Raw genomic sequence first — 26,105 nt, forward strand, 5'->3', positions numbered from 1 at the left:
TTATGAAGCTTTTATCCTGACTTGTATAATTTGTAACTCCTGCCTGAGTATGACTTTTTAGCTCAGCTGTTCTTAAGTCCACTAAGTACTATAACAGGATGAACTCAGAATTATTGCCACTACTGGAAGCTTTGCTAGGAAATGTGAGTCGAGAGGAAAATAGTCCCTGGAAAGTGGGGGATGTAGAAGCAATCAGTTTTGTTGACTGCTGAGAGTCAAACCCATACTTAGCTTTGTTATGAGACATCTTAATCAAGCACCCCTTACAACCCATGAACAGATTAATGTCTCTGGGGAGGGAAAATTTAAGACAAGAATTGGGCCAGTAGTATCTAGGAATATATTCTCTTTTTAAAAAGAATCTCACAGTTATTTCACAAGTACCGATTTATCCCCAACCATGTAATCATTTATCCTCAACCATGTAACCATCAGTGAGCCAAGAGACATGAGGGATAAAATCATTCAAGAAGCTGTGTTCCATAATAGTAAGAACCTATTACTAAGATTCAGAATGCCTAACTTCAATCTGTGATGCACCGCTTGTGAATGTCATGATAATTGGTGAGTCCTGATTTCTTTACTTTCTTCCTCATCTGCTGTTCTTCCCAGTATTTCAAGCTGATGGTACAATCAACAACAGTTAATTTTCCTTGGAGTATTATATACATGTTATTGACCCACACCCAAGCCCTCTGGAGTTGTAGTTTTCTGTGTAGCCAGACATAGAATAGGATGGGACATACTCATTTAGGTCCAACTTGGTGAAGGATATATTTCAGAAGACAGACTTAGCTGATGACTTTAAAATGAAATCTAGTAGAGTTCCTGAAACAGACTTCATCCAGTGAAAGGGATTTGAAAAATAATTATGTTGGTTTTCTTGACCTTGACTGGGAAAACTCAAGCATGTTCTTCCACTGTCATCCCAAATTCCCTAGTGGATTACACTCCAGTTGTCCACAATCGTATCTTGCTTGATAACATATTCTAACAGCTTTCTTCCCCTCCTAGGCTCACTTCTCCTCTCCCCATCAGTCTCTTCTGGTCTTTCCTCCCCAATTAACTACCTGTACTTGAATCCTTGTCTCAAGGTATACTTCTGCAGAAAGGATATTAAGACACCTCTAATAAAATATAATATTCACATATTGTTTTTAACCTCAAAACTCCATTGTACAGAAACTAAACAAACACAAGATATGTGTATATTGCTTACCTTTTCCCTCACTTACCACATAAGACAAAGAAAAACTACATTGCTGTAAAAACATAAAGAGCACAAATTAACTTCAGAGACATATTCAACCTGCTCACTGATTTCATCATCTATAGATTAGGTATAATGATGATTTAACACTAGCACATTTACAATTTGCAAACAATCTATTTGGGCTAGTAGACATTTGGTGCTATCTAAAATATCCATCAGCATATTTGGTCTGTGCCAAATGGCTTTGGACAGGATCAAATAGTTCTGCAAATATAAGGACATTTTGGCATAGACCAAATATCTAATGTACCAAATGTCTTATGGACATTTTGGACAGGACCAAATGTCCTGCAAGGATCTACTTGTCATGTATTTTGTTAGTTTATATCTATTCTTGTTTTATCTTGTATTCAAGTCAGAAACATACAATAGCCACTAGACTCCATTGCAGTTTCAGAAATTGCCTAAAGCACCATGGAGATATTGATAATAGTTCAAAAGACCTGCTTTGGGGTTCTTTAGCTGCTTGAGCACTAAAGAGTCCCCTCCAGTAAGCATGGGGAAATTTCATGCTTGTAGTTGCTTCAGATTTCTCATTAACTAATTCCCGAAAGAAGCTTTGCTTCACCTCTGGCAGACCTTTCCTCTCCAGCACATGAGTGATGGGCTACTGACAGGAACGAGAGTGCAACCCTTGAAATTAAATGAATGAGAGACTCATAGGAATTACGTGAAGAGAAAGAATCAGCAATCTTCACTTCCCATTTTAATTAGCTAATGAACGCCTGGACAGGCACTGAGTCATTTATTGAGGTAGAATTCTGTTCCAACCGTTCTGTGTGAATACAGAATCATAGATTCTTGGAACCTGAGCTTGCTTTGAATACTAAGCTTGACATTGAAGGCTCTCCATATCTAGCCTCAACCTATCCCTATAGTCTCCTTGCTGACCACATTTCCTCCATATTCTAGTATACTGTGTTTTAGCCTGAGAACTTTAGAAAAGAAAACCTGAGGCAAAATTACATGCTGATGTTTTATTGGAGGGTACTGAAGGGTGACAGAATATGCCACCGTAAAAATATGCCATTTTGACAAAAGGATTATTTTGAGCTAAAGACACCTGAAAAAAAATCAGGTGAAAGAAGGGCACTGTGACCTCCTCTTTTTCTTCCTGAAAGCAGGAGATAAACCCACTTATGGAACATGCCCTCCTAATACCAAGAGGAAAGTAGCATTCTTAGCACTGAGAGAAATTTATAAAAATAAACCTTGTTAAACTACACTTATCTTTCTGGTCACTTTTTTACCCAATCAACTATCCTAGTTCTAGCCCCACTACCTTGCCACATTTTCACGATTTACTACTCTTTGCCCAATTCAGTATATATATATGTGTTCAAATCTAGCTGCTTCATTGGGTCTTCAGTTACTTATGAGGGCTCTCTGTCATGTAAAACTCGTATTAAATTCACTTTTATGCTTTTCTCCTATTAATCTGTTTATGTCAATTTAATTCTGAGTCCCAGCCAAAAACCCTAAGAGGTTTAGAGGTACCATTTGCCTCCTGAATGGTACAAAGGAGCATGAGAAAAAAAGGGAAAGTAAGGCATGGAAAGAGGGGAACCAAATACAGAGTAATGTGCTGCTATGCTGGCCACAGTCTCCCATTACTCACCTGAGTCCTGCAGGATATATCTGGACTCTCTTCAAGGAATCACTGCACCTCAAAAGAGTCCTTCGTGGATTGGTAGGGCAAGGGATTCTCTGTTACCTCCATCTCATCTCTTGTATCTTATTGGTCTACTCCATGCAGTGCTCCCTCTCCTGAACATTCAGGCTGTGTTATTCCACGAGGCTTCCAGTAGGGAAGCTAGAACCTCCTCAACTTCATTTCACCAGTAAGCCATGGCAGTTGTTTCTCCTTGTTAATCAGTATGAAACCGAGCAGGGCCTTGTGAGCCTCCTGGGCATGGAGGCCCTTTTGTCCCCCATTTCTTGTAGGCAAGACTTCAGCCTCCATGACCTTCCCTGAGTTCCAAAGGGCAGATTCAAACAGTTGCTTTCAAGGTAGGAACAACCAAGAAACCACCTGAGGCAAGATTAAAGGGACCAGAGAAGCTCATCAAGATTAGGAGACTGCCTACCTAAGATGATATTTAGGGAGTACAGGCCCTGCTCACATCTTAATCTTGTCAGCAACCCCACCCTCAAACTATTGCTATAAAACCCTTCAGCAAATCCACCTAGGTGGGGACACGTAGTTTTTGAGGGCAGGAACCCGCTGTGTCCCCCTTTGCCTGGCAAAGAAATAAAGCTATTCTCTTCTGCTTCACCCAAACCTCTGTCTCCCAGATTAGATTCTGCAATGGTGTACAGAGGCTGAGATTTCGGCCTCAAGTACCTTATGCAGGGGGTCATTCATTTGTGTTTGTGGGAGAAGTAGAAATAGTTGTACCTTTATCATCATGGGAATGGCAAGAGCTATTGCTAAAATCTCTGTGGCTTGGAAGCAAGTATTAAGGCCAGGGATAAAGGTAAAGAGGAGCCACATAAAGATGTTCCAAGTGACAGGGCAACTTGAATTGCAACATGGACCCACTACAGAACACTCTCTTGTACAGGGCCACATGCAAAACGTGCAGCCTCTAAGTCACAGTTAAAGGTCACAGTAGTATTACCATTTGCTGTAAATGTTACCGCCAAAATTTAAAGGGGCTCACACATGCTATATCTCTTTCTGTCATGTAGGAGTTGCAAGAGGCAAAATCATATTTATTACTTTCATTTAAAGCAATCTCAATCTTGCCATTACTGAGAATTCGGGTTGAATACTTCTTTGTTAGAGGAGGCTTTCTTGTGCATTGCGGCATGTTTAGTTGCTTCCATGGCTTCTACCCACTTTAGTTATTTCCCCGACTTCTACCCCTGATGCCCACTAGATACTACCCACTCACCTTGATTTTTGAAAACCAAAAATGTCTCCAGACATTGCCAAATGTCTCTCGGGGGAAAAATTTTTCCCTGGTTGATAACCATTGCTTTAGAGGGAAGGACTCAGTGTGCCCCAGATCACCAGACCCAAAACACATGACTCCTGAATCTTTGTAGGGTCTCTTTCCACTTTCTGGTATATATGTGTCTTACTAAAGTATTGAGAATACTTGTTCACTGTTGCTTACCAGGCCAATCAGAATGATTAGAATGATGTCATCTATAGAGTAGACCATTGGGATATTCTGTAGAATGTGAGAACGATCATCATGGTCAAGACACTTGAGGACTAGATTCCAAAAGAGTATTACAGTTAACATAAGCATGTAAATGCAAACTGTGCTTGATCTTCTATGCTAAATGGATCGTTAATTTGATAGAGCACACCAAATGTCAGAGACTGGGTTAATAAAGATAATAATTAGCTATTGGGAGTCAGTTCTCAGTGGGTATCTCACATATCTGCGTAACTTGTAAGCAGAGACACTGACTTTTTTTTTTTTAACATCTTTATTGAGTATAATTGCTTCACAATGGTGTGCTAGCTTCTGCCCCACAATAAAGTGAATCAGCCGTACATATACATATATCCCCATATCTCCCCCTTCCACCGTCCCTATCCCACCCCTGCAGGTGGTCACAAAGCACGACTTTCTTTATTCTAAACTATCTTTCAAAGGATGATTGTACAGTAAACAGATTTGGAAGATAGAGAAAGCATCCCCTTTCAGAGCCAACAGTAGGTTTATTTACAGTCCAGTATAAGAAAGACAGTATCTCCCATCAAGGCAAAGGTCAACCAGGCTTACTTCCCATTATAAAATATTCAGGATCCTTAAGCTTGAGGTTCCTTTCCTATAATACACCCCATTGAGTGTGAAGGAATCACCTGGTTGTCTTTGTATCATCCTGTGTGAACTGGGGTTTGGGGAACTGGTGCAAATGTTGATACACTGTCTACTGCTATTTCTGTAAGTAATACACTATTTTTGTCTCTAACCCAGGAATCTCCTATTTTCTGCCAGTGTCCAAGAAACTGTGACAGGCTAACTTATTAGCTTGCCAAGTGGAGTAAAATCTCACACTTCCCAGTTCTTGATGTCTCGTAGGATAGCAATAATTGGAGTTATAATCTGGTTAAGGTTATAGCAGTCTCCCATCATCCACCATGACCCATGGCTTTTACAGAGGTCAGACAAATGAATGGATCAGAAAAATGCTCATGGCTAATTTTGTTACATCTTTTATATATTTGATGGTGGCTCAAATCTCTTCAATTCCTTTGGAATGTGATACTGTTTCTTATTGTTTTGGGGGTGATGTTATAGGAAACTGATTTAAATTTTTTTATTCTTTAATTGTTGCTAGTATATAAAAATACAATTGATTTTTGTATATTGACCTTGTACTCTATGCCTTTGTTAAATGTATTACTTCCAATAGTTGCTTTGCTTCTAAATAGTTTCTATGTAAACAATCATATCAACTATAAATAAAGTTGACTTTTTTTCCAATCTGAGTGAACTTTATTTTCTATCCTTCTTATTTCACTGTGGATTGTTCACAGTAAAACGTTGAATAAAAATAGGGAGAATTGATATCCTTTCACTGTTCTCAACTTAGGTGGAAACAGTGCAATATTTCACCAAGCTCTTTTTTTCTTCTTTATTTTTCATAGATACCTTTTACAACATTGAGGAAGCTTCCTTCTATTCCTAGTTTGGTAAGAGTTGATTTTCTTAAAATTATGAATTGCTGTTCCATTTTGTCAAAATTGATTTTGATAATTTCTATTGAGGTGATCAAGCTGTTGAATTACAGTGACTGATTTTTTTTTTTTTTTAATTTTTGTGGTACGTGGGCCTCTCACCGTTGTGGCCTCTCCCGTTGCAGAGCACAGGCTCCGGACGCGCAGGCCCAGCGGCCATGGCTCACGGGCCCAGCCGCTCCACGGCATGTGGGATCTTCCCGGACCGGGGCACGAACCCGCGTCTCCTGCATCAGCAGGTGGACTCTCAACCACTGCGCCACCAGGGAAGCCCGACTGATTTTTAAATATAAAATTAATTTTACATTCCTGGGAGTAGCCTCAATTGGTGTTTATGTATTATTCCTTTTGTATATTTCTATTGATTTACTAATATTTTGTTGAGAAATTTTGCATCTATCTTCATCAGGGATGTTGGTCTATATTGCTCTTTTCATATAATATCTCTATCAGGTTTTGTATTCAGTGGTATGCTAGATACATAAAATAAATTGGGTCATGTTTTCTCCTCCTGGCTTATTCAAGTCTTTCCACATCGAAACCCCATAGCACTTTAATTTCATTTTTGCATCCATTACTTTGTGCTTCTGTTGTCATGAATCTTACTTTTACACACTTTATAAACACTACCTTATAATGATTTTTTTTTTTGCTTTAAACAATAAATTGTCTTTTAGAGAAACAAAGAAAAAAAAGAAAAGAAGTTAGTCTTCTGAAAACCTATCCTCACATTTAGATCTTCTTTCTTTCCTTTAAATCTGAAATTCCATTTGTTATCCTTTCCTTCAGCCTCTTGAACTTCTTTTAGTATTTCTTGTAGTGTAGATATGGTGGTTACAAATTTTCTGAGCTTTCATTTTTCAGAAAATATGTTTATTTTATTTTTATTTTTGAAGGACAATTTGTAAGGTATTGAATACTCATTTGACAGGTATTTGTTGTTGTTATCACTTTACAGTTGTAATTTTATTATTTTCTGGCCTGTACTGTTTCTGGTTAGAAGTAGGCAACATTTATATAACTCTTCCCTTGTATAAAATATGCCATGCTTCTTTAGATGCTTTGAAGATTTTCTGTTCCTCTGTGGTTGCTGTCCATTTTGACTAGAGTGGTCTAAGTGCTTTTTCTTTGTATTTCTCCTTCTTGGGGTTTCCTGAGCTTCTTGGACCTGTAGAATGAGGTTTTGAAATAAAATCTGGGAAACTTTCAACCATTATTTTCTCAAGTGTTGTTCATTTTCCTGCTTCATTATCTTTCTCTCCTCTCCTGGGTCCTTATGTACTTGTGTTATAAACAGTATGGTATTATTCCACTGGTACCTGAGGCTCTTTTTTAAAAAATCTGTTTTCTGTTTTTTCCTATGAAATAATTTCTATTCATCTGCTCTCAAGTTCACTGAGTCTGTATGTGCCATCTCCAAAATATTAAGTCCATCAGTGATTTTTTTCACTTCAGATATTGTAGTTTTTGTTTCAAGGATTTCCATTTATGTTTTTGGTTTTTATCTGCTAAAATTCTATATCTGTTCACTGTTTTTTGTGTAATTTCTATTTCACTGAGAGTTTCTAGTCATTCATTCATTATGACCACATATCTTGCTTTAAGTCCCTAGAAATATTTCTAATAACAGCTAAAAATAGCCTCTTTATGTCCTTGCCTGCTAAATTTAACATCTGGGTCATCTTGGTGTTTGTGCCCTCTGATTGCTTTTTTCTTGATTATTCATCAGATTTTCCTACTCCTTTACATGTCTAGTAATTTTTGGTGGGAAAACTTTTTTTCCCTGAATATTTTGAATGATACTTTGTAAGGAGTCTGGATTAAATTGTCTTTTTTTTTTTTTTTTAAATGATTGTTGAGTTTTGTCTCAGCAGGCAGTTATTTGCTAGAAGCTCTTCTGTCAAAGCTTGGTTTTAGGCTGTGTTAGGTTAGCTACAGAATATCCTTTGCAAGTAGGCTATCCACAAAACTTATGGCCTCTTTGGTAGCTTACCTGAATACCAGACGTGTTAATGAGGTCTCTCCACTCTGAGTGGGTCTTTAACATTTCCCAGCATCTAGTGCGCTCTAGAGTGGCCATTCCATCCTCTATTCTGTGGAAACTGCTTTCTGTTAGGCCTCATAGGGTTTCCTCTGGCAGATATGCAGTGCAGGCTTTGACCAAGGACTTGGGAACTCCTGTGTGCAGCTCCTGCTTCTTCAGTCCCCTACCCCACAAGTTCTAATTGCATCAGCAGCCCTGTACTCTATTTTATGCCTCCCCAGAGAGACTCTGCTTGGACTCTACTCCCTTTATAAAAGTTGGAAAATTGTACCAAACTACAAAGTTAATAAGAGCATGGGAGCTCACTTCATGTATTTCTCTTCCCTCAGGGATCATACTCCCTAAAGCCCAGGACTTGTCAACATTGCCACATACATTTTCTCCAGCTTTATACTTGTTTATGGATGGAGGACATGTTTGGAACTATTTACTTTATCCTAGCAAGAAGTGCAAGTATAAATATGCTTTTAAATTTCAAATTATGAAATATGTAATATTTTGTATGTAAAGAAAAAAATGGAAAATATCACCGCACACAAACCAAGGTCAACATTTTCCATATTTGTCTCAAATGTGTGGCTTTTCAAAGAACTGAAACTTTACAGATATAATCGAAACATACTTTTTTGGTTATTTATTGCTATATAATATACCACTCTATAGCTTCTTAGTTTTAAATAGTAACATCCACCTGGCTTCATCTGGAATGTCTCAGCTGGGTTTTGAAGATCCATATCCAAAATGCTTGGCAATCCTCTTGGTGTTGGCTGTCAGTTGGGAGCTCCACTAGGGGTTAAGGCTGGGGATCTTTATTCCCTCACAGATAGCCTCTCCACATGGCTAGCTGAGCTTCTCACAGCAAGGAGATATTAGGATAGTCAGATTTCTTACAAGGCACCTTACTCCTTTCAGAGCATCACAACAGAAATTGCCTAGTCTTCCTAATGCCAGAGCTTTCAACTTTCAGCATATTACTTCTGCCGCATTTTACTGGTCAGTGTAGTAACAGATCCAGCACAGATTCAATGCGAGGAGAATTAGACTCTATGTTTTGATGGAGATCTACAACATCATAGTGCAAGAGGGCATGTGTGATAGGAATCAATATTGTGGTCATTTTTGCAAATGTAATCTACTACTCACAGTTTCCTGCATCCCTTATTCTTTCCCCTTCTCCCACCACTCAGAGGTAGCCACTGTAATCAATGTGTAAACTTCTCATTCATATTTTTATATCTTTAGTACAGCTCTCTCTAGCACTGAACAGCTTTCATATTTCAAACATTCTCCACATAGAGCCAAGCAAAATATTGAAAAATCTCATAAATGTGTTATAGGACAGGAATTCCCTAGATGTGTTTACCCAAGAATTTACTAAGACCATTACACTGCTGACAGCTTGAGTTACACAGGTTCATCCTGTTTCCTTCTCTCAGTTTGAATTTATAGTCCTGCCATTTTAGTTATAGGTATCATGGGGAAAATAACATGTGGAAAGAAGATTCCTAAATTATGGGTCTCTGGGAGAAAAACTGACTATGTGGTTCATCTTTAAGAGTGGATTCCAATCTTTTCTAGGCTGAAGATCTCCTTTTAATTAAGACCTTCCTCCATACATAATATTTTTTAGTCACCTTTGGTTGAAAAAAAATACATAATCACAGAAAGTTATGCTGATCTTAGTAACATTTGTAAATAAATTTTTGTATATGAATTACAAATGCACTTGAGTTCATTTAAAAACTAGAAATATGTTTTATGAGAGATTTATAATTCATGCAATTTGCAGATAATTCCTAATACATATATATATATATATATATAAATTAGTGGAACTTATGAAAGTAACTCCAGCATACAAGGTATTTGTCCCCCAGAGGTTAGAAATCTTTTACCATAGCTCACACTAATGAATCTTGCTTTAGCTCTGTATTAGATCATGATCCTCCTTGCACAAGTCAGAACCTATGCCAGTGTGCTTAATATCCCTGGATATGAAGCCTGTTGACATCCTACCTTAGTCCCTGCCAAGTCTCTTGGATGAGAATCCCTTACTCTGGCTCCATATAGGCTCACTTTCTTCATTACTGTCTCTTGCCTGCACTCTCGTGGTAGTCATGAAAAATCTCCCAAATGACAGTGGTATCCATACTCATTTTTTATTTTCCTTTTCTTTTCACACTGGAAATGTATTTATATGTAACAAATAAATGCCCTGTAAACAAAAGTTAGACTTCAGGACATGGTGGTATATAAGCTAACGTTTCCTCTTGGCAAAATGAGATTTCTGTCTTTTTAACCCAGTTGTGTCTCTAACTTTTTTTATTTATTTATTTTTTTTTGCAGTACGCGGCTCTCACTGTTGTGGCCTCTCCCGCTGCGGAGCACAGGCTCCGGACGCACAGGCTCAGCAGCCATGGGTCACGCGCCCACCCGCTCCGCGGCACCCAGGATCCTCCCGGACCGGGGCACGAACCCGCGTCCCCTGCATCGGCAGGCAGACTCTCAACCACCGCACCACCAGGGAAGGGAAGGGAAGCCCTCTAACTTTTCCTTTAATGTCTCCTATCTAGTAAGGTCTAGATTTTTTTTCTTAAAACTCATTTTTGAAAAAAACATAAAAAAAATTTACTTTGGCACCACCGGGTCGCCATGGCGGAGCTGCAGCAGCGCCGGGTGCAGGAGGCGGTGGACTCTATGGTGAAGAGTCTGGAGAGAGAGAACATACGGAAGATGCAGGGCCTCATGTTCTGGTGCAGCGCCGGCTGTTGTGAGGACAGCCAGGCGTCCATGCGGCAAATGCACCAGTGCATTGAGCGCTGTCATGCACCTCTGGTTCAAGCCCAGGCCCTGGTGACCAACGAGTTGGAGAAGTTCCAGGACCGCCTGGCCCAGTGCACTATGCTTTGGAATGACAAAGCCAAAGATTCAATTAATGCAGGGAGTAAAGAGTTTCAGGTGAAGTGGCAGCTGGACAGTTGCGTGACCACGTGTGTGGATGACCACACGAACCTCATCCCAATCATGACCAAGAAGATGAAGGAGCCTCTCTCGTCCATTGGCAAATAGATGTCTGCTATTGGCCATCGGAGCTGAAGGCAGGAATCTATTTAAAAAGAGAAATGGGGGGGCTTCCCTGGTGGCGCAGTGGTTGGGAGTCCGCCTGCCGATGCAGGGGACGCGGGTTCGTGCCCCGGTCCGGGAAGATCCCACATGCCGTGGAGCGGCTGAGCCCGTGAGCCATGGCCGCTGGTCCTGCGCGTCCGGAGCCTGTGCTCCACGAGGGGAGAGGCCACAGCAGTGAGAGGCCCGCGTACCGAAAAAAAAAAAAAAAAAAAGAGAAATGGGGATTTGGGTTTTCTAAGGAAAGTTTATGAATGAGGAAATTAAGGATGGCAGCAAGTTTAAGGCCTGTATCAGTTGCCTCTGGACACTGGTTCCTTTGTGTTTGAAACCTAGAAAGTGAAAAAACCTGGTGCTAAAATTGGGGTCAGAGACAGCACAGGAGAGTTTTTGTGAGCCTGAATTTCACGTGGCAAGTGCTTATCCTGGCAACAGGGAGTCTCCCTTGTACCAAACCAGAGCCCTCCAAGGTACCAAATTATCTTAGTACACAGATACCAACAGGCTGGCAGGTTCATCTGAACTGCTTATGACCTGGTGGAGTGTGAGGAAAGGTGTTTCTATTTGTTGCCAACCTCCTGTTTACCAGAAGGATCACTACAACATTTTCCACAAACTGGAAATAAAACAAAATCCATGAGGTCACTAATTTAGAAGAGGAAAGGGGGCTTCTGGGGATTTGTTTTGCATGGTTTTGTTTTATATACAAGAGCATGAAGCTACTTTAAGATGTAGAGTTGGGAGAGGTAGTTTCGGTAAAAACTTTGAAAGGGTCCTTGTGGATATTCATTTTTGGCCGTCAGGATGTGGATGCGCATTTCTTAAAATTCTCACACATGACATCTTTCAGCCTGGAGACCCTGCAAAAATATAAAAAGCGCTATCACACTGGTAGGGGAAGCAAACCTTCCCTCTGACTGGCAGCCATGATGAGCCCCGAGGCTGTCAGCAGCAGAGTCAGCCGAGCGACAAGACAATCTTGCAGTGACACTCACCCTTGAAGGGAAAGAGGACTGTGATTGTGCTCTATGCTAGTATTCAGGAATGAAGAGTGAAAGAGGAATTGTTAGCTGCTTAATTAAGAGAGTTACGAAGTACTGGCCTTGGAATAATCTGGTTTTCATAAAACAAAATAGAATGAAAGCCTAAACCCAGTATTGCTTACTTTGCCCCCTGTAATAACAGAGCTCTGTTGAAACAATCCCTTGGCAACACGAAGGTCAAAGGAGAAAAAAGTAAGCAACTCAGGAGCAAGCTGTGACTCCTTTAGAGCAAAAAATGGGACAGTCCTCCGTTACCAAATACTACTTTTGCGACATGCGTTGTTCTTGCCCCAGTTCTGGCACCTTATCGTTTTATTAAGGACCTTGTGTTTTTACCAACTTATTACTTGAAATGATAATATAGCCTGTCTGTTTGCTGTTTCAAGACTGTAATATATTTTCCTAGTGGTTTGGTTTTAAAAATACATAAGACTTAATTTTTCTTCCACTGTTGTGTTTCTTTCCTTATATCTGGCCAGTGAATATATAACTTTGTCAGGATGCTTCTCTTTGTAATGTGTGAAATAAATTTAAGAGGTCCAGGGGAGTGAAAATTTAAAAAAAAAAGATAGAATGAGAGAATAGGAAGTGGAGATCATATGAATAGATGAATATGGCTTATGATCTTATGAAGATCATAAGAAATGTAGATATTTTTAAGGAAAACAAAGCAATGACCCTTTGGCATATCTTAACCATATTAGTCAGAGTCTAGGCAAGAAACAGAAGCCACACTCAAAACGGTTTAACTGGAAAGAATAAAGTGCAGGGACTACTTACAAAGGCATGGCTATGGTTAAGGGAACAGCAGTGAAGCCATTACTATCCTAGGCCTGAAGGGGCACTGGAAAGAAATGGTATTATTAGAGACCCATGAGAGCTGGAACAGCGGGAAGGAGGGCTCTAGACAGGCATTGTAGACAGAGGGACACAGTATGACCAAAATTTTGGCCTAGCATAAAGGAAAGGAGTGTAATACACACCCTGGTATTTCTCTCCTCCCTTTTTTGATCTTCTGCCAGTGCTGTGCGTTGGTCTAACTCAAAAGGAAGAAGCCACAGGGCAAGGAGGCCCTGGTGATATATTCATAAATGTCAGCCTCCGAGGGCAGAGCATGACAGAGCAGTGAAGACAATGGGTTTGGGGGAGGGAAACAGACAATACTGCTATTATAAATATTCTCTATGACCACAGAAAGTTAAAAAAAAAAAGTCACAGGAGGCAGGCAAGTTAAAAATCTTCACAAAACTACCTTTCTAATAGTACTTCCTTTCTATTTACACATTTAATTTACTGGGTGTTCTTTCTGCCTAGTAATAGGATTGTCTAACCTTTTCTGAAAATGGTCCAAGAGAAAATATTTTATAATTTGAGTCCCAAGTGGCAAAATTGAAAATATTATGTTGTAGTTCTATAACCACTTAAATGTAATCATTTAAACACATAAAAAGCAGTCATTCAAATCCAGTGGGCTGGATTTGGCCTATGAGCCACGGTTTGCCACCCTCTGGCCTAGAAAATCTTTCTTAATTTTTCTCTGGCCTTAGTCAACGTCAAGTCCAAATAAAACCTCCTACACGTGGCCTCTCATACTGTGACTCTGAGCTGTGAGTGACAGAAAATCAACTTTTACTAGTTTAAGATAGTACAATTACTAGCTTAAATTGAGAGGATGCTGGGGGAAAATCCCAGAATCCAGAGCAGCAGGAAGCCAAGCTGCTCCAGGGACCAGCTGGTTTGCTATTGTGGTAACATCAGAACACATCCTTTTCATCTCTATGTCTTCCTATCTTTGCTTTTGTCTTCAGTTTGGCTTCATTGTCTACTAGGAAGAGCAAACCCTCCCCATAAGAAATAGAATGCTTATCTGTCCTTCTTTATATAATAATCCCAGAAAAGAATTCTGCTTGACCTGTCTTGGTCACACACCCATCCTTAGATGAATGTATGTGGATGAGGGAGGAAGCTTGCTGATGGTGGAGAGGTTCTTTGGTTGTATGAGCTTGTGAGAGGAGGCCCTCCTGAGGAGGGCTTCCCATAGGGAGGGAGAATTCTGTTGCCAGGAGATGCAGACAGGAGATGCTATTTCAGGGAGATAAAAATGTCACAATTATAGACCAATGTGTGACATGCCAGAAGAGAGAGATGTCTGACACACGTTGTTATCACCCTCAGAACCTAAAATCACACTTGGTAGACATTCATGCATTTCTGATGAATGAATGACTCAGTTCCCCCGTCTGGCTGTGAACACTCTCTTCTCCTAACTGGCCCAGATTTTGATCAGCTGCTCTTTAGTTCTGTATGTTGTAGCAGAGGTTTTTAACGCCCATGTTATTATCTTTCCTCTAATCCCAGGAGGCAAAAAGTGCCCGAGAGAGCCAGTCTCACAGCAAAGCATCCTGTGGAAACAGCTCACAGAATGGGGACTACACCGGCGACAGTAACGACTGTGTTCTGGGGGACCCTTGCGGCCTTTTTGAGGAAGCCTTCAGGACACAAAGCCCCACACCGACAGACGCGACCCTCCGTCGGGAGGGAGGCAGGGAGCGGGGGCGGGGGCACCGCCGGGCCCCAGCCTCGGGCGCGCGTCACTCGGCACAAAGGAGACAGCAGGGAGGCGGCCGCGGGAGCCGATTTGCACTCGCCAGCCACTCGCAATTGCGGTTACAGACCTGCAGTTCCCCTCCCCCTCCCCACCCAGGCCCGCCCGCCCGCCGGCCTTTCTGTCTCCTCTCTCCCTCCGTACTGGTCGGCCCGGGTCTATTTCCGGGCTCTGGGTATTTGGTATCGATCAGGGCCGGGGGCGCGGGAGCAGGTGGTTGCGGCGGGGCAGCTGGGCCGCCAGCCTGCTGCGCCGGGGGCCCGTCTCCCGCCGCCTTTGTCGCCAGTCCTTGCCCGGCGGCCCGCTCTGTCCTCCGGGGCCGCGCGCGCTGCCGGCCGGACTTTTCCGCGGGGTCGGGCGCTGCTGCTGTTCCTGCTGTGCTCCGGGCCGCGCTCGGTGCCGACGGCCGCCGGGAAGCGGGAGGCGAAGGGCAGCCCGGAGCCCGGGCCAACATGGCCGAAGTCAGCATCGACCAATCCAAGCTGCCGGGAGTCAAAGAAGGTAGGGGCCGGTCCGTGGAGCGCGCGCCGGGGCCCCTCCGGCTCCCAGCCCAGCGTTCCTCCCGGCGGGGGCGTCGTCTCGGCGGCCCCAGCGGCGCTTGCTCGGCGCCCACCTGGTGCCGGCCCGCCCTGGCCGGGAGGGTATTGAATTCAGGCTCTGCTGTGGGTCCTTGGGCAAATCACTTAAGGTCTGAGCCTCAGTTTTCTCCTACGTAAGGAGATTGTGGGTCAGCATCACCCTCATCAAGTGGTTGTGCAAAGGTTCTCGGGAAGAGAAATGCCCTTAGTGAATGCTCCAGAGCTGGGTACATCTGACTTATTTCTGTTCCTAAAAATTCAGGCCCAGTCTAGCTAACTTGAAGGCTAGGAAGTGGGGAGGGGTTGACGTTCAGTTCCTTGTGGAGCCTTTGTTTTGAAACTTGACTCTTTCCCTCCTTCTGTCTACTTTTCCTAGCCCTGCGTCTGGCTGGCTGACTTTCCCACCTTCCTCCAGGTTTAAAAGTTTAGTCTGGGCACTGCCCAGCGCGAGCAGCGGATGGGAAGCTGCTATAAATAAGCATTTTCTCACAAAAAGCACTAAGCAAGGGGGAGCAGGGGACTCACTGTAACCTTGATTTTTACTGGCTCCGTATACTGAGGTCCAGAAAAATCAAGATTGATTAGTATTGGTCTGGCTTGGCTTCTAGCAAGTAACCCACTGACTTCTTGTTCCTCGTCTTCATCCAGACCTAGTATTTTTTTTTTTTTTTTAACTGAGATCTTGGGTGCTGGATCGCCTTAATCTTTAGTGATCTTTGGCTGTTATTTTGACCTTAGGAAGCATGGAAGTCCCAGAGTGCTATCCGGGCTTGCAGAGATTGTCTTTGTAGTGGATGTTATTTGTTTCAGCTGACTCTTATGGTGTTAGCTGTCTTGGGAATATGGAATAGAAAATAAGAAGCTTTGCTTTCTTGGAACTGCATGTTTCATTGCCAACCTGATTTGATTCAAAGGGGCTTGTGGGTGCTCAGGCTGACCCCAAAATCCGAAGAAAGCTTGACTGCTTTATGTCCCAAAGTTCCAAACACTAGGAGACAGTGTTGCTGATTTTCTGTAGAATTTTTAATTGGGCTGGGCCTGTCCTTTTGTTCCTGAAGGATGTTAGAGCTTAGGCCTGAGATTTTTATCAAATAGTATTTTTCAACCTTTCAGTTCCTAACCTGGCTTTGGTGAAGATTCTGGCATTCATGTGTAAATGAACTTTTCTTAACACTGTGTCAAGTCTGGAGTCTGAGTGATAGGAAAGGCAAATTTACACTTTGAAAGTCCAGGTCTTTGAGATTGTCCTTAACCTTTCTGGTATGAGATATATATATATATATATATATATAGAGAGAGAGAGAGAGAGAGAGAGAGAGAGAGAGAGAGAGTGTGTGTGTGTGTGTGTGTGTGTGTGTTGGATGTCTCTAGAGAAAAAGTGATCCTTGTGGAGTGTGGAGTGCTTCCTTGTGGGTGGGTGAGGAGTAGGATGAGAATTGGAGTTCAAACACAACCTTAATATGTAAAGTATTAGTCATGTAGTGCTAAAATTTTACCCAGCTCCCTGTATGTCAGTGACCTGAAACAAACTTGAAACTCACTTTCAGTGTATGCATTTATATTACTCTTAGGTCTTCTGGTTTCTAACCAAGACATGAATGGTTTATTCTATTATATTCTTTCTTAAGGGTTTCAACAAACACTTTCCATCTGTAAATGCAAAATTTTTCCATTGCTAAACTCCGGAGTTTAACACATTTGGATTGCTTTTATTTTGCACAACATGGTGTTTGGCAGTCGGGTTTACATGATATGGTAAAGTGGTAAGGAAATTTATGTGGCTGTTTCATTAAGTTAGAATTAAGTATTGATTTACTTTGAAGGTGGTTCGAAATTGTTGAGAAGATTATTGTCTTTGTAAGCATCTGATTTTTCTAGTTCAAAGATCATCAAAGGAAGTGATACACTAAACTAGGAATGTGCTAATGGTGGTGGGTTTTTGATCTGGGAAGTATTCACATCGAATCAAGTGTATCTTTCCCTAATATATCTCTTAATTATGACCAGTTGCTCCCTAACGATGTTTCTGGACCCTAATTAAAGAAAATAAAGTTGGTGTCTATGATTGGGTAAAACATACACAAACATTGAGACTTCTTAATACTGAAACTCCAGCTCAGTTTGAAAAGGAAGTTTAGTAATAATTTGCTTAATATTCTGGCACAGATTTTTAAACTCCAGTTTTAAAAATCTGTCTCCTCTACTTCTCCTATCAATCTAAACCTTTATATACAATTACAATTTGGGATCATGGGGTAGATTCCAATAGAGATTGAGAAGAATAATGCAGTGGATGTCTGTCCCTTCCAACTGCCCTTTTCTTTAGGAGGGGATGGGGAGCCCTGGGACTTTTGTTGTGAACTTCTCAACAGAGGTCATGGGTAGCCGCTGACATCAGGGAAAGAGACTATTTGAAAACTTTTTTTTTCTAGGTTAAAATCGAATGCTTGCTTATTTAGTTTTAAGATGGCCAAAGATATTCATCGTTTGGACAGACCTTTGAAAAAAAATAACTACAGCAGTATTTTTACTTTGGAAAATCTGTCTTAAAATAGGAGACAAAGGGACATGTGTGAGTTCTTATGCAGTGAAAAGAATTAAGTCTAACTAAATGTCAACACGCATCATTATTTCTGGTTTAAAACCAGAAATTTGGAACATCTAAATACTTTTTGTAATGGAAATACAGTAGCCATTGTTTAGTAGTAGTGCTTTATTTCTTCTGAAACGTTTGAGGTTCTCTGCAACAAGATTTGAAATAATTCTGAGCCACGTTTTTATCAGTAGATGTGTAACTCAAATGCATCATGCCATTTGTGAATGCTAGACAAAGGTATTCTCAAATAGACAAAGGTTCCAACAATATTCCGAAAGTTTTTTAGTTTAGATCAGAGCTTCCCCCCCCCACCAAAAAAAAGGAGCACTTTTCATTAATTAACAAGCTTAGAGTTTTGGTAAATTTTAGCTTCTTTGCTGAATCTTCTTTCTGAAACCACAGTCCAGACTCCTCACTTTTTTTTTTTTTGCTCTCTCCAGTCTGGTTCCCATCTCTCTACTTAGTTTTAATTGCTCACCAATCACTGATCTTGCCCTTTTCCCCATCTAACAGAGGTTTCACATTATCTTTGAGTTTTGGTCTGAGTGCTGTAGCCTGTCCATCAGAGCCATTTCTAGACCCTTTAAAGTTTATTAACTCCTTTGCAGTTTTTTAGTCATTAGCGTTTTCCCACTTTTAGCCATTGAGCACTTATGTATCAACCCTCCCATATTCTACCAGGGCTAACCTTCTTTTTTCTTTCCTTTCAGCAGTAAGAAATTTTATTATGTGTTATATAATCCTTACTGTCCTTCAACTGGAAGTTTCCACCATCTCCAAAGTTAGTTAACTCTGTGTGTGTGCAGGCACGTGTGCACCTGAGTGCAGTCACAGTTAGCATCTGAAATTGGTGCACTTGGTAGAGACATTTCTTGAAATAAAGGTAGTTAGCTCTTCTGAGGGCAAATCGTTTTTCTCTAGTGAAAGACAAAAGTTAATACATTTTCAGAAATATGCCTAGAAAGCACTGATTCATTTTAGGTCCAGGACACCCCAGGGGCATAGTGGGGTAAATTAAATTAATGGCATAAATCCAGCACTTTAAGGGGAAAGATACAAAATGATGTCTGGTGCAGTAAGTGAACCAAGTAGTCCCAGAGATCTAAAGCATATCTATCACATGCACATGAGGTATCTAATGGGATGGTGGTCTCTGAGAGGTGCATTATCTGGCAAACTCACTTTCTGTTTTCTTCAAAATTCCACAGCAGTTTTTTTTTGTTGTTGTTATTGTCTTTTAATGAGACCACAGCTAGATCTTGAGTTAGGAGGTTTGTGTCTTGCTTTTCTTTACCCTCATCTGGCTTCAGGTATTTCACATAGCCAGCAAAGATTCAGCAAATATTTGAATGTGTGAATGAATGAATGAGTAAATCATGAATACTAGATGCACCCTTTTAGTTTAGGAATCCTATCTCTGGCATAATTTCATATTCCTTCTCAGAGCATAAGCTCTTTTTTTTGTATTTTATTTAATTTATTTATTTTATAAGTTTATTTTTATTTATTTTTGGCTGTGTTGGGTCTTTGTTGCTGCGTGCAGGCTCTCTGTGGTTGCAGCGAGCGGGGGCTACTCTTTGTTGCTGTGCGCGGGCTTCTCATTGCAGCGGCTTCTCTTGTTGCGGAGCATGCACGGGCTGTAGGCGCACGGGCTTCAGTAGTTGTGGCAGGCAGGCTCAGTAGTTGTGGTGCACAGGCTTAGTTGCTCTGCGGCATGTGGGATCTTCCCGGACTAGGATTCGAACCCGTGTCCCCTGCATTAGCAGGCGGATTCTTAACCACTGCACCACCAGGAAAGTCCTCAGAGCATATGCTCTTAAAGGGCAGAGATAATGCCTTTTAACCATGGGCATCATGTATCTTAGTGCCGCTATTAAATTTATAAAAATTTTTAATCTATTTTTCTAATGTTTTTTTCTTCTCTTATCTTCGCTGTGGTGGAGAGGCAGTCCTATAGAGTTCAAGGAGTTGTTGTAAAGAACCCTTGAAATTCCATACGTGCACCCAGAATGCCTCTCACATAAGGGAAAAAAACATCTTTCAGTTTATTGCTATATGTAGGTATGCAGTACCTTCTTAAATGAATCCGTGATTTTTAAAAAATGAAATAGCTGTTAATTGTAAAATAAGGATTATCTTAATGATTTGAGAAATGCTTTTTTTTTTTTTTTTTTTTTTTTTTTAACACGTACATAAAGGACAACTTCTCCCTTGTGGGAAACTGTAAAGTTAATTGCTATTTTAAAAAAGGATCTCAGAGTAGAAAGCATTAAAAACCACTGATCTAGGCCAGCCAGATTTTCCAGATGAAAATCTGAGAGCCAGGATGGGAAAGTGAGTTGTATCAAACCGCTGAGACTAAGTATCTAAAAATTGTCACATGGGGCCTAGAATTAGAAAAGTTCAAAACTGAGTATCCACACAGCTCAGTCTTCCCCGCTCTCTCCTTTTCCCACCTTCCCCTTCTTTTCCTGTCTCCTCCCTTCCTCTCTCTTCCTTTGTTCCCTTTCCCTCGTCTTCTCTTTCTTTTAAATTATTCTGTAGATGCATAAGAATAATTCCTCATGTATTTCATTAATACTGTCATTTAAAACAGTGGAATAAAAACATTGAATGACAAAACAATTCCAGAGATTTTTCTCAACTTATTTTAGGGATAATGTTTGATATGAATGTTAATGAGTTAACATAGGTTTCATTTTATTTTTTAATTAAAAGCTTTTTTTTTTTTAGGTTTTTATTTCGATTCAGCAAATGAATTACTGGGTGAACTACAGGAGGTCATACTCCTGCCTCAGTGTTTTTTTCTACCTAGAAAGTGCATTTCTTCTCTGGTACACTCAGATGAAGGGGCTAATGTTTAGAGGCTTGGACATTTTAAGAAGTTTAAACATATTAAGGAAATAAAGAAAGCCATAGGCTATGGTCTTTTCCCTAGTTCTTTTCAGGAACATAGAAGTTTTGATTCAGATAAATGAATTTTTGCCTCAGTAACAGAAAGCAGTGTGATACCACAAAACTTAAGTAAACTCTGCTTGAAATCCCAGTTCTCTAAGTACAGGAGTGTATTTTATTTTATTTTTTTAATTTTTATTTTATTTTCAGGAGTGTATTTTAAAATTAACTACCCTGACTATAAAGGGAAAAAGTAAACCTTATCACAGCTACATTTGCAATTTCAGATGTAGCCACTGGAAGGGCTGTTGGATTAATATTTTTAACTGATGACCTATTTTAAAGTGTCCTGTGCGTCAAACCTGTAAAATTAGGATACCCTAGATCCTAAATAAGACCTACAAAGAATCATTGGTCTTATATACCTTGGGGATTATTTAGACTATTTATTCCCAGATGTTGGAATTTAGAAAACAGTACAAAAGTGTTCCTAGATACTACTTTTAAAAGGTCACGACAAACATGCACACTCAAAAGAACTATTTTTTTGGTCATTATTATCATTTAAACACACACAAATTAAGATATGTAGGTCTTCATATGATAGTTGGTAACTATACACTGACATAAAAGCATTGAAAACTTTCTGATAAACCAGAACCAATGTAAAACCAGTCTTGCTTGTTGTATATCAGTGTTTTTTTCTTTTTAGTCAAATTCATTGATGTATAATTCACGTACAGTAAAAACTCATCCTTCTTAGTATGAAGTTCTGAGTTTTGATAAATGTATAGTTTTGTACCCACCACAGCCATCAAGATACAGAACAGTTACATAACCCCCAGACTGCTCCACCCTTTTCCCCACCTCCACCAACCTCTGATGTGTTTGCTGTCCCTATAGTTTTGCCTGTACAAAAATGTCATATACATGGGATCATCCAATAAGTTGCTTTTTGAGTTTTGCTTCTTTCGCTTAGCATAATACATCTGATATCATGTGTGTATCAGTAATTTTGTTTTTTTTTATTGCTGAGTTCCAGTGTATGGCTGTACCACCATTTGCTTATCTATTCACTGGTTGACAAACATTGGGGTGTTTTCACTTTTGGTGGTTATAAATAGTCTCTGTAAACATTTGTATACAGGTTTTTTTGGGGGTGAACATGTTTTCATTTCTCTTGGGTAAGAACCTAGGGTAGGATTACTGGGTCATATGGTGAATGTATGTTTAGCTTTATAAGAAACTGCCAAACTTTTTCAAAGTGGCCTGTATCATTTTGCATTCCCACAAGCAATGTATGTGAGCTCCAATTGCTCTGCATCCTTGTCTGCACTTTACATTGTCATGATATATATTTTTTAATTTTTAACTATTTTTTTAAGGGTTTAAATTCTGGTTTTGTTGTTTTGTAGCTGTGTGATCTAAATTTTAACAGTGTAATATTATCTTATGTGGCTTTAATTTGCATTTCTCTAATGACTAATGATTGGAGCCTCTTTTCTTGTGCTTATTTCCTATTCTCATATCGTTTGTTGAAGGAGTGTGTGTTCTAAGCTTTGCCTTTAAAAAAAAAAATCAGACTGTTTTCTTTTTATTGAGTTTTGAGGATTCTTTACATATTCTGAATTCAAGTCTTTTATCGGATAAATATTTTGAAAATGTCAGTGGTCTTTAAACCTTTGTGCAACATTAGGATGATGTGGGGAGCTTTGCTATAAACATATTCCTGCCCTACTTGATATCAGCTGAATCTCTTGGAGATGGTCCCAGGAATCTGTAGTTTTATATACCTAGATTATACTCTTCGACTTACAATGGACATTTGGAACATATAACTAAGAATATTGTGGCCACCCTAATGCAGGCATTGACCCTACCCTACTCTGATTTTTTAAGCTTTTGCATTGGCAACTCATTTCTTTATCAGGGTTAAAGAATGGGCAGCATTTTTTTTTTCATTTTAGTCATTGAAATTAGTTCCTCTAAGATAGGGGTTTGCAAACTATGGCCTATGGGCCACTGCTTGTTTTTATAGAAGTGAGCTGAAAATAGTCTTTACATTTTTTAATGATTAAAAAAAAGAGGAAGAAGAATGTTTTGTGACAGGTAAAAATGATATGAAATTCAAATTTCAATGCCTAAAGTTTTATTGGAACATAAATTTGCTCATTTGTTTACATATTGTCTGTGGCTGCCTTCATGCTGCGAAGGCTGAGATGGTGTCATTATAACAGAGACCATGATCAGCAAAGCTTAAATTCTTTACTGTCTGGTACTTTGTGGAAAAACAATAATTTCTTTGGGACCATTTCAGTGAAACCATTTAAAAAACTTCCCTATTTAATCTTTTTTGATATTTCAGTTATCACTATGAACATTTATCAAAACTTTAATTATAGCGGTGCACTGTTGGGGACTGTTATTGGCTGAACTCGTAGCGTGTTTTATTTTTGTAGTGACTTTTAAAAATACAGGCTTACATGCTGATTTTTATTTTACTTTTTTTAAAGAAGAAAATGTGTTCTCCATATAAATTTCTAGGGACTTCACAATTGATTATCAAGGTAGAAATCTTATGTAAAGTAAGAATAATCCATATGCCAGCTCTGAGTAAGGATCTGTGGGGCTTTCATGAGTGAAGTGCATGAGTAAACAAGTTCAACTTCTAAAAAGTTTGCTTATGATTCTTAGCTTGTTACTTGTTACTGGCTCTCTTCAAAACATGTTAGGAACATTTGCATGAATGAAGTGTCACTTTATCTTCTTGGAAACTTGTATCAGAAGTACCTAGGTTGATTTACCACTAAACTTTGAAGGCTTAGTGTGTGATGGGCATTTCTAGTCCTGATACAGCTTCTCAATGACCAAACACCAGGGGAGTCCCCACTGGACTTTTTTGGCTTTTATTTTTCCAATGAGTCATAAAGACTGAGTCACTTTCCGTTAGCATTACTCCAGGACTTTTAACTGCATATAGTAAAAGCATGAAGGACTTACAAGGATATCTTTCCCTCTTCATTGCCTCCCCATCAACAAATTTTTTTGCCTATTGACTATATAGAGGAGTCCATGATTCACTTTAGGTATTAAATTCACTAATTTTTGAGTTGCACTTCCCACCAAATACTTTAAAATATTAGCTTTGTCTTTCATATTATGAAATTCATCAAAATACAGAATGTTAGGGTTGGCAAATACTTTCAAAACGTTTTTATTGTCTAGATGGGAAACCAGAAGTAGAGGAAGAGAAACAAGGGACTTAAGATTCATATCCTCTCATCTGCACGTTGAGTTTGGCCTGACATCTGCCAGCAGCTATTTTGGAAAGGACTGTGCACTCTCAGTGTCTGCATTTACAGATCACTTTCTGACTTTGCTTACAAACAGTTCCTTATCCTGTCAGTGATTGCTGGATTCTAACTTGCCATGTCTGCTTCTGTTGTTTTCCCAGTTTTCCATGGTCAGACCTCATTATTTTAAATTGGGCTTTAGTGTACCCATGAAGCATTTCTTCTTTTCTTTTCCCCTTATAGTTACCCCATTAAAACTCCACAGAGCTAATGTTTGAAAGATCATTTTGGCTATGTGCGTATATTGGAGGGGCCAAGCTGGAGGTTTAGAAAATGGTTAGGGAGCTGTTATTGATAGACTCCAGTTTACTGTGCTTTTTTTTAAAAGATTTTTTTGATGTTGAGGGTAGGAGTTTATTAATTAATTAATTTATTTTTGCTGTGTTGGGTCTTCGTTTCTGTGCGAGGGCTTTTTCTAGTTGTGGCAAGCGGCGGCCACTCTTCATCGCGGTGCGCGGGCCTCTCACTCGCGGCCTCTCTTGTTGCGGAGCACAGGCTCCAGACGCGCAGGCTCAGTAGTTGTAGCTCACAGGCCGAGTTGCTCCGCGGCATGTGGGATCTTCCCAGACCAGGGCTCGAACCCGCATCCCCTGCATTAGCAGGCAGATTCTCAACCACTGCGCCACCAGGGAAGCCCTACTGTGCTTTTAACATTCCCGAATTCCAGGAACTTGGTTGCAGTGGCGCTCAAGATCCTCAAATTCGGATAATTATTGAGGCTTAAAGGGAGCTCTGCCAAATAATTTATAGGCCAAACCCAGACACTTTGTGAGTAAAAAGGGTGATTCTAATAATTTTACCAGAATAGGTGTATGCTGGTGACCACACAACTGCAAGAGGCATTGCTGAAATGCCACAGGCAGTTGGATATGATGAGTAAGTGAGGTCCTTGTTAAAAAACCCTTTCTAGATATGAAATGTAAAGTTTTTGTTGACACTTAAAACCTGAAGGGTACCTGTTTCCCATAGACTGTCTTGAGGTTCTTAATGTGTTTTCTATTTCATAATTGATTACTAAGTGAAATCTGCTCAATTGGAGGTAGTAGGAATAATTAAGGTTTCATTTAGCTCTTCATACGTGGGCTTCCGAAAATTCTACTTTTAATTAGTTAGTTTTCTTTTTGTTTCCTGTTTATTGGTTCTCCCCATTTATTCCCCCTGAATGTGGAGAATGGGTGTTGAAAAGATTTGTGCAACTGAAGGGAGGTAAGAAATGCACACATTTCTGATTCCTACTTACTTGGCAGTATGTAATATAACTATCATTTTCTTCATCTTAAATAGAGTAGGAGGCTACCATTTTACTCTGTACATTTCTGCTGTATATCTTTTCAGTAATTGAGCTCCTCCTAGAATTATTTTGCAGTATTTGCTCTTGTTTACTGATACATTAAATAATTTGTCCAGATTGAAAGCAAGCTTGTATAAAATTTAACTTAAGCAGACTGACTTCTTTGGAAAGAGGAAGTACTTTGAACCTAGACTTGTTAAGCCTTGGTTTCACATCTCATCTTTCCTACTCATTTGATGTAAGGACTCAGAGAAAACACTCAATATCTCTAAGCTTCAGTTTCCTTATCTGTTTATTAGAGATAATATTTACTATGTCTAATATATGGACTTTCCATGAGAGTTAATTGAAGAAATGGATATGAAAGTATTTTGCAAAATGCGGTGTTATACATTCAGTCTCAGTGTTATTACTGTTCAAGTTACCCTAAAATGCTCCAACTTTTCCTTTTTCCAGACCATTGTTATTTGAGCCCTAATCCTCTGCATGGTATTTCCTTCTATACGATCCAAATACAGCATATTTCTATCCTCTCATCCTCTCACCACCTCCCCAGGCCCAGCTCAAATGCTGATTCTCTGTTAAGTCTACCCTGTTTCTTT

General features: G+C 39.9%; 1 protein-coding gene and 1 pseudogene across 2 annotated transcripts in view; both read left to right on the forward strand.

The window, feature by feature from the left end:
- The first annotated feature begins 10,671 nt into the window (after nucleotides 1–10,671).
- On the forward strand, nucleotides 10,672–11,088 carry LOC131757071 (protein FAM136A pseudogene; annotated as a pseudogene).
- A 3,458-nt stretch (nucleotides 11,089–14,546) lies between these two features.
- Nucleotides 14,547–26,105, forward strand: part of CCDC50 (coiled-coil domain containing 50) — a 62,466-nt gene continuing 50,907 nt past the window's right edge. For both annotated transcript variants that reach the window (XM_059064250.2, XM_059064252.2), the window contains exon 1: nucleotides 14,547–15,291. In XM_059064250.2, the coding sequence (XP_058920233.1) occupies nucleotides 15,243–15,291 (49 nt within the window). In that variant the 5' untranslated portion in view covers nucleotides 14,547–15,242. The remainder of the gene's footprint in view (nucleotides 15,292–26,105) is intronic.

Source organism: Kogia breviceps, chromosome 5 (assembly GCF_026419965.1).
Source record: "Kogia breviceps isolate mKogBre1 chromosome 5, mKogBre1 haplotype 1, whole genome shotgun sequence".
In the NCBI taxonomy this organism is placed as follows: Eukaryota; Metazoa; Chordata; class Mammalia; order Artiodactyla; family Physeteridae; genus Kogia; species Kogia breviceps.